The 8872-nt window shown below is 41.0% G+C and overlaps 1 protein-coding gene across 3 annotated transcripts; it reads left to right on the top strand.

The window, feature by feature from the left end:
* The first annotated feature begins 4998 nt into the window (after positions 1-4998).
* Positions 4999-8608, top strand: HMGB2 (high mobility group box 2). Of its 3 annotated transcripts, none has more exons than XM_074272578.1 (6): positions 4999-5278; positions 6276-6342; positions 6954-7123; positions 7324-7469; positions 7638-7812; positions 8069-8608. In XM_074272578.1, exons 3-6 carry the CDS (start codon positions 6974-6976, stop codon positions 8219-8221), a joined length of 624 nt encoding a protein of 207 aa, XP_074128679.1. In that variant the 5' UTR covers positions 4999-5278; positions 6276-6342; positions 6954-6973; the 3' UTR covers positions 8222-8608. The 3 variants fall into 3 exon arrangements, with proteins under 3 accessions (XP_074128679.1, XP_074128681.1, XP_074128678.1); XM_074272580.1 differs by lacking the exon at positions 4999-5278 and adding an exon at positions 5450-5742; XM_074272577.1 differs by lacking the exon at positions 4999-5278 and having other exon boundaries at positions 6163-6342.
* The last annotated feature ends 264 nt before the right edge of the window (positions 8609-8872 follow it).

Raw genomic sequence — 8872 nt, 5'->3', positions numbered from 1 at the left:
ATTGCTTAGCTTTGATATTCAATACCTTCTCAGGATTCTCAGTTTCCTCTCCCAATTGATGGAGTGAACCAATATATTGTTCCCTTAACTTTCCATTCAGAATTGCTCAGTTTACTTAATTTTCCATCCTGGAAATGCCCTAATTGGGTATTCTCTCTTGTCACCACCCCCACACTTTTTTGGGTTTCTTTTGTGTATTGTCTTCCCATTAAATTGTAAGCTCCTTCAAGGCAGGGATTGTAGTTTTCTTATTTGTATCTCTAGTGCTTGGGAGCTTAATGTTTATTAATTATTGACTACTGTTTAAAATATACGAATTGTTGGCAAATGTACCAATATTTTCATTTTGAATGACCTATATATTCATATCAAATTATTTTAATATCTAAAAGGTAAATCAAAACTTCATTATAAGATTAAATACTTGTTTCATATATAGATCTATAGATAGATAAGATATGAAGCCTATTTGAACTATCAATCTAATTGTGGATTTTTAAATATTTATAGTTTTGACTGACATATTTAATAAGATCTTATATGAAACTAAATGGATTACATTCAAAACAATCAGTGGCAACATACTGCAGAAATTAATACAGTTGTAGAACATACTGTGAAATTTGTCTGTCAAAAGATAGGAAATGAATATTAAAAATCTGTCTTAAGAACTGTTAAACTTAAAAGTGTCAGCTGCTCTTATCTTGTGATTGTCCCACATTCAGTTGAATATTTCATCATAGGAAAACAATTGTATTAAGTTTTAAGGCTTTTCTCCCTTCTGTTTTAATTCCAACTGTAATCTTCAATAAAAGGCAGGAAGCCACTATTTGTGAGACAAAATATTTAAATTTCTTTACAAAAAAAAAATCACAATTTTAAATATTCAAAACTGGCTTTCAATTTATTGTGAATATTTTAAAAGAACTCTGATGCACATAAAAAAGGATGAGTTCAAATATATTTTTTTTAAGATCCTGGAATGTTGCCCTAGAAGAGACATTAAAAATTATATAACCCTTTCATTTAATAAAAGAATAAAAGCACAAATTTGAAATAACTTGTCCAAACTCACAGAGCTAAGGAAGTGGAATACTGTGTAATGTTTTGTTCTTTTTCATTACATAAAACCTATTGTTCTATTGAAGCCTAAAGCACTTTTCATTTAAAAGTTTTTTGTCCACCTCATTCATGTTCAGTCATGTTCAATTCCTTGTGACTTTATTTGGGGTTTTCTTAGCAAAGATACTGGAGTGGTTTGCCTTTTTTTTTTTTTTTTTCCTCCCTCTAATATATTTTACAGACTAGGAAATTTAAAGTTAAGTGAGTTGACCAGGGTCACACAGCTAATGTCTCAGTCCCCAGCATTCTATCCACTGCGCCACCTAGCGGCCCCAGTTATTCACCACCTATTATATTCCACGCCTTGTGCTGGATGCTAAGAGTATGGACAAAAAAATGGCACAGGGGCATCTAGGTGGTGCAGTGGATAAAGCACCAGCCCTTAAATCAGGAGTACCTGAGTTCAAATCTGACCTCAGACTTTATAACCCTTTCTAGCTGTGGGCAAGTCACTTAACCTCAATTGCCTCAGCAAAAAAAATAAACTGACACAGGCCCCTCTCTAAAGGGGACTAATATAGGGTGGAATGGAAACAACAATGAACATATACAAATATAAGTAGAATAACCACGCAGCTGGGGGTTTCATATAAACGGCAATGTGAGTCTTTAAAGTAAGTAATTCCATAAGGCTAAGGTCAGGAAGGAGGAGAGGATTCCAGGTACTTGGGAAGGGCAGTGCATAGTGATTAAGTTTAGTATGATGAATAAAAAGTTCAGCTTGACTAGATCATTGAGAGTCAGTCAATAAGCATTAAATACTTTTAAATACCAAGCACTGTAATAAGTGCTGTGACAATAAAAAAGGCAAAAAAAAAAAAAAAAAAAATCTTTTAAGTTGTAGATGACTATTTTGTAAAGTAGAAAAGCAAAGTCTTGACATTTAGTCCAGTATAAGATATTATTAAATGTCAAAGATAAAAAAAAACCAAACATTTAAAGATCTAAAATAAGAAGCACTTAATGGGGAAAATAACACATAAACAACTATATGCAAATAAGACTGATACATGATAAACTAGAGATAATCAAAAAAAAGGGAAGATACTAGCATAAAGATACATAAGGAAAATCTCTCTTGTTATAGATGAATTTTAGTTGTGATTGAAGCCAGGGAAGCCGGAAGCTGGAGAGAAGGGAAAAGAATTCCAGGCATGAAGTACAGCCAGTGAAAATTCATGGAGTATTTTGCATGAGTGTAGGAACAGAACTAATATATTTTAAGGATGGAAAGATAAGGTTAGGTCCAAGTTTAAAAGTCAAAAAGAATTTTATGTTGTTTGTGAACAATTTCATGTCAAAGACATATAGTCTTACTTATAATCAGCATGACCACTAAGACAGCCAAGTTAATAAGAAAAATTCAATTTAAAATAATGGTCAGGTTATAAATACATAAAGGCACAGAAATTGTAGAAAATAGTGCAAAATCAAATGGTATGCCAGTCTTGGTATCTTAAGATACAATCAATTTAGAAATGAAGCAAAATGAAAAATCATGTTTGAAAAAAGCAAAGCATAGTACTTGAATTATCTTATGTACATAGTACATAGAACTAATACTGCTCTAAAATTAGACATTGCTGCATTTGCACATTAAATTTCTACAGTACATTTCCATGTTTATGTGCATTTCTCATTTTTTTGGTAAAGTTTAAATTTTATTTTAAACAAATACCAAATGAAAAAAGAAACATTGCCATGAATCAAGCTGAACACGAGAAGATTCAATATAAAACAATATAGAAAGCTTATATAATAAATATATTATTTTCAAAGCTACCTAGCCTTTCCTTCCTTGTAGGTTTTCTTTTGTTTTCTGCTGTGCACCTTTCACTTCATTTTTTAACCTGTGCATTTGCCATCACTAAAGGAGAGCTTCCACAAGGTAGCCCATACAAAGTTTTCATATTGCATTCCTTACGTGTTATCTACTGTGGGCTGCCCTACATATCGTGAAGAGTAATTGTCTGGCATTTATAAAACATACAAACATATATAGTGACTACAGTTTTTCTCACAAAAAAGGAATGAACTTGGATAATTTGAGGGTTAACCTGAATTTGGGAAATTAAGTAAAAAATGAGTTTCCACTTCTCAAATTTCTGAATGGGAAATGGAATAACTAATTGTAATGATGATCTAAGCCTGGCAGAGAGAGCAAAATTCTAAGTTTGCCTATCAGCTGTCAGCCCAGTGCACTCCTCAAAGTCTCTATTTTTGGTACCAAGAATCTTGGGAAAGGAGCTGATTCATAGTATGGGAAACGAGGCATTTGTTTCAGGAATGAACGAAACAACCAATGGCAATTAATATAAAACTATGCACATACAAGGTTATTATAGGCAGAAATTACCAAAAGTGATTCTTATCTCCTTTTTTAGGAGAATTAAAACTTGCTCTGGAGATCACATTTATACTTTAACTGTACTTTTCCTCATAACTCAGCCCCTGCCTAGATAGTAAGGAGGAAGAAAGGATCTGGGATTGGAAGTCAGAATCCTGGATTTAAATTTTGACTTTGCCACATTATGACCTTGGGCAAGCCTTAACCACTGCTTTCCTCATCTGCAAAGTGAGGGGACTGGAACGCATGGCTTTTTAAGGTCCCTCCCTTTCAATTCTAAATCCATGACTCTATCTATGTATGAGTTTTTTTCATTATCCCCTTGTGACCAGTGGCAGGCATTATTTTAGTTTTGTAATCTGTGCTGTAGAGGAGGGAAATTTAAAAATTCCTAACCTGATAATTTGCTAAATTTTTAAAATTAAGTTAAAAATATATCAAATAGCATTTTATATGCAGTATTGATCTTGCTATCATTAAATAGAAATTTTGGGAGTGTTTGAAACTTTTAAAGGTGCTAAAAATATCATATTAGTTGACATACTTTTGAAAGAATAGGACCACAAAACATTCAAAAGGAAACTGATGACAAAATTAAAAGTGCAAACAGGAATTTTAAGAATCCGTTTATACCTTTGGTAGATCTGGACTTTTTCACATGGAGTTTCACTGGACTACATCTGTAACTGTAGATTTGTAGGTATAAATAAATACTTGCCTGACTATTATGCAGCATGGGCTGGGGTACAAGTCTAGAGCAGCATTATATTACAGAGAATCGTTCACACACAGAGCTGGAAACATTCAACAAAACAAGCATTTACTACTAGACATTCATCTAGTTCAATCCAATTATTTGCAGATCGACATAATTGACCAGTATAGTAAGTTACCACAATTTTAATAAATTATGTAATTGTAAATATAAATGTACATATAAATATTTGCATTTATGTAAAAAAAGTTCGCAAGTAAAGTATCAGTAAAATGGTAAACCGGAATAAGATCTGTACAATGCTAATTCTTTTTTTCCTTAAACTTAGTGCTCTTCTGTTTTAACCAGTATTTAATATACGTTTAAAAGTAAAATCTACCTAAAAAGCATTTTCCCCTCTGAAACACAACACGCATTCGTTTCTTGAGCGAAGTATTCGAAGTTGAATTTGTTTTCACATCCAACATTTCGACTGATCAGTTTTTTTCCTCACCTCCGCAGATAATAAAAGCATTTTGAGTTACTCTGGTGTCACTCAGTTTTTGATTTCTAAGGAAAGAGCTTTTACAGGGAGAAAAGTTGGGTGGGTGAAAGCGCCCCGGGCTACGATTCGGCTCCGGAGCGGGGCCGGGGGGGGGGGGGGAAGAGGGGGGTTTTCCTAGTGTTCGGGCGGGAGTACGAGCCCAGGCAGGTCCTGCCATATCGGAAACCCGGTGGTCAGGATTCCCAAGCTTTGGGGACTCTTTTTGGGAATCGAAGGCTAGTTGCTCGACTGGCCGCAGCAGCTCTTAAAATGCCAAACCACATCAAGGCCGGGTTACTCGCGGGCGTTCGGGCACACATGTTCCCGGCTCTGCAGAGCCCAGGGGAATCAGGACTCCCGCTTCCCCCCCACAGCACGCGGATTATTTTCGGGGTTGTTTGCAGCCACGAGCACCGACCTTTCTGGGCCGCTACTGCGAAGAAGAGGAAATGAGGAGATGGCGGTAGAAAGAGGGGAGGGGGAAAAAGCCTTTCCCGCTCCCCACCTCGGAAATCTCTAAATTCCGGCCTAGGGAAAATTTATTCCCGCTTCGTGCCCTTGGGAACTGGAGGTGCGCGGGAAGGCAGCAAAGCTGGGGGAGGGCGTGGCCAAAGCCCCCACCCCCTACCCCCCCAGCTTCCAGGCAACCAATTAGGGGCGTGGACGGGGCGGTTGTTTGTTTACATTGTGGCGCTAGACACCCTAGTAAGTGAAAAGCAGCGAGGGAGGAACCCTAACTCCCGCAAAAACCAACTGCCTCTTCCCGGCAGGGAGTGAAGGGGCGGAGGCCACCTTCCGGATTCCAACGTTCGCAGCCTACTTCCCTGCTCCGGGACTTTTCTTCCCCTTTCCGGGTCCGCAAGAAGGCGCCAGTCCCCCCAGGTGGGAGGGGCAGCCCTTGCAGGTGCAGCCTGGATCCTGGGGAATTCCGCCTCCAAGGCTGCACGGCCTAGGTGTCCGGAAGCCGGCCGAAGGTGTCGTTTGTGCTCGTACTCCTGGTTCCTTCGGTCTCACTAGTGGTGTACAGTTTTCCAGGTGTCCTTTGATTGGGCCGGGAATTGGGCTTCCTCTGGTACCTCTCTTGGCTCACATCACAAGGAAAAAGTTCCGGCCAGCTAGAGCTCAAGCGCTCAGAACCTCTTTTGCTTCTTTGTATTTTTAAATCTGGCGGGCTTCATCCAGTCATAGCCAACCCCGTGCTTTCGTTGTCTCCCCAGCCAATCAGTGCAGGGCCCGCCATTTTTCAAACCTGTGCCCGCCTCCAATTAGGGCCGAGCTCTTCATTCCTCTTCTGACCGGTTCTAACGGGTCTAGGAGTTAACGACCTGAAGGAGCAACCTAACGTGCTAGGCTCCGGCGAGAGGGCTGTGCGCACTGCGCCGTGGACCAATTGAACGCTGGGGGATTCAGAGGGGCGGTGACCGAGGGGATTCGAACAGTCCTCAAGGCCAATCAGGAAAGTCTGGGGGGCGGGGACCATAACGCAGATCATCAAGTTGCAGTGGCGGGGAGAACTGTGCAAAACAAGAGGCTGGGGATTGCGTTAGAGATAAACCATTTCGCTGCAGGAGCCCCTGAGTAAGGAGGAAGCAGTGCGCCGGTCATCGAGAGGAACCCAAGGAGCTCCTACAGCAGGCAAGAGTCAGCGCCCCCGCGGAAGGGACCGAGACCCTACCGCCGCTGCCCACCGATCCGGGTCTTGGGGAGTTGCTGACTCCGCCCCGGATCGGACGGCCGGCGGGCCGCTGGGACCCCGGAGTTGTGGAGGGGAAGGTTGGATGAGGCCACGTTGGGGACGGAGGCCCGGCTGGAGAGACACGGGGGCTCACGGCCCCTCCCCACTCTCCTAAGGGACTGAGGCCGTGAGGGAGCTCCACGCTGCGGCCTGACCGCAGGGCCGGCTGGAGCGAGGTAGCTTGGGCCTGACTGCCCGAGGAAGGGTCGCAGGGAGCGGAGCGGGGCGGGGCGCGCTGGATGTTTATCCCGCCGAGGGAGCTCCGCCCCTGGCCGCGGCCGGGAAGGGGCGGGGGTGAGTGGGGGGATCGAGGTGTCCGAGAGGCCCAAGCCCGGGCCCTGTGGTGAAGGGAGGCGGGGCCGGGGAGGGGCCCCCGAGAGGCTGGACTCCGATGGGGGGGAGCGCCGAGGCGATTTAGGCGGGAAGCGGCTGCGGAGCTGGGCGGGCTTTCCGGCTTCAGGCCCGAAGTCGCGGATCCTGATCTCGCTCTGCTTTTCCTCTCCGCCCAAAGGTAGAGAAAAGTGGGTCAGGATGGGTAAAGGAGACCCCAACAAGCCGAGGGGCAAGATGTCCTCCTACGCCTTCTTCGTGCAGACGTGCCGGGAGGAGCACAAGAAGAAGCACCCGGACTCCCCTGTTAACTTCGCTGAGTTCTCCAAAAAGTGTTCGGAGAGATGGAAGGTGAGTCGGGGGCAGAGGATTGGGGGGGTGGGGGAAAGGAAGATGATTTGGGGAAATGTTGGTCCTCCCTTAGACTTCCTTTTCAAACGTTAGAAATCCTTGTGTAAGTGGTTGTCATTGTTGGTGAAGCTTGTACTGAAAAGGAATAGTTTAAAATCTTGATTGCATTAAAGCATACTTACAATGTTGATTGTCTTTAGACCATGTCTGCAAAAGAAAAGTCCAAGTTTGAGGACCTTGCAAAAGGAGATAAAGCTCGGTATGATCGGGAGATGAAAAACTATGTTCCTCCCAAAGGTGATAAGAAAGGAAAGAAAAAGGATCCTAATGCTCCCAAAAGACCACCGTAAGTAGCTTTAATCATCGTTAACTGACGCTTGAATTTTTCAGTAGTCTACAGCAAATCTTAATTTTTTCAATTCAGGATCTAATTTTTTTGTTTGCCCTCTAATTTCTTGTACCTTGATATATTAAACACATTTTTAAAAATTAAGTTGAACTTAATTTTTTTTAGATCTGCATTCTTCCTCTTCTGTGCTGAACATCGTCCAAAGATCAAAAGTGAACATCCAGGCCTTTCTATTGGAGATACTGCTAAGAAATTGGGGGAACTGTGGTCTGAGCAGTCAGCCAAAGACAAACTACCTTATGAACAGAAAGTTGCTAAACTAAAGGAGAAATATGAAAAGGTACAGTAAACATCTTTTTTTTCTTACTCTTAGGTTAGAGATAAAAGCTGGTAAATATGTTTATGAAGGTTTTTAATGACCTAAAAACGAGTTTTAAGTCTTTTTAGTTGGTGTAAGCCCTGTAATTGTCAGCTACAGTTTCAGAGAGAAAATTCCATCAGAATTATTGGTTAATAGCCACATTAACCTTGGTTCTTCAATTTAAAAATTGAGTAATGCCACTAGATGCTGAAATCAGAATGTACATATTTTTCAGGATATTGCAGCATATCGTGCCAAGGGCAAGGGAGATGCAGGAAAGAAGGGCCCTGGCAGGCCAACAGGATCCAAGAAGAAGAATGAACCTGACGAGGAGGAGGAAGATGAAGAAGAGGAGGATGAGGATGAGGAGGATGATGATGAAGAGTAAATGAATATCCTGCTGTAAAGATTTTTTGTGTGTGATGAAAGTCATTGTTTTGCTAAGAATGTGAACTCAAGTGCAGCTCATTGTTAGCTTCAGTATAAAAAAACTGTACAGACATGTGTATAGGTAACGTGATTGATTCTTTGTAGGGAGAACCTCTATTTTTTAATGTAAGTAGGAGCTTTTGAGGGGCCACTCCGGATAGATTTTAAAGCTTCTGATGTTGAATGTTTCTGCATATTTAATGGTTTCTTTTGAATTTCTTGACAGTGTATTGTTGTAGCACAGTAAAGCCCTAAGTAGTATCATAGCAAATCTTAAGTTTTATAGAACGTTGCATTTTGTTTTTTTAAGATGATAAAATATTTTGTAATAAAATGATGTACATTACTAACTGTTTATTGTCCTAATTTAACTATCTTTAATTTAGCTGATCTTTTGATAGTATAAAAGTTGTGACCATGGGCAAGTCACTTGTACTACCTCTCTAAGCCTCCAGCTTCCTTATCTGTAAAATGAAGGGACCAGAAAAAAATAATTAAAGTTCCTTCAGATTCTGTTTTTAAAGGGCCCATAATTTCTTGAGCCTAGTAGCTAGTACAAAGTTTTGTTTTTAAAAAGCTGAATATCTTTTTTCATCATCTATAAACTTGA

The sequence above is a fragment of the Sminthopsis crassicaudata genome, chromosome 6, assembly GCF_048593235.1.
Source record: "Sminthopsis crassicaudata isolate SCR6 chromosome 6, ASM4859323v1, whole genome shotgun sequence".
Lineage (NCBI taxonomy): Eukaryota > Metazoa > Chordata > Mammalia > Dasyuromorphia > Dasyuridae > Sminthopsis > Sminthopsis crassicaudata.
The sequence above is the reverse complement of the archived record's forward strand: the minus strand, read 5'-3'. Positions and strand labels throughout refer to the sequence as shown.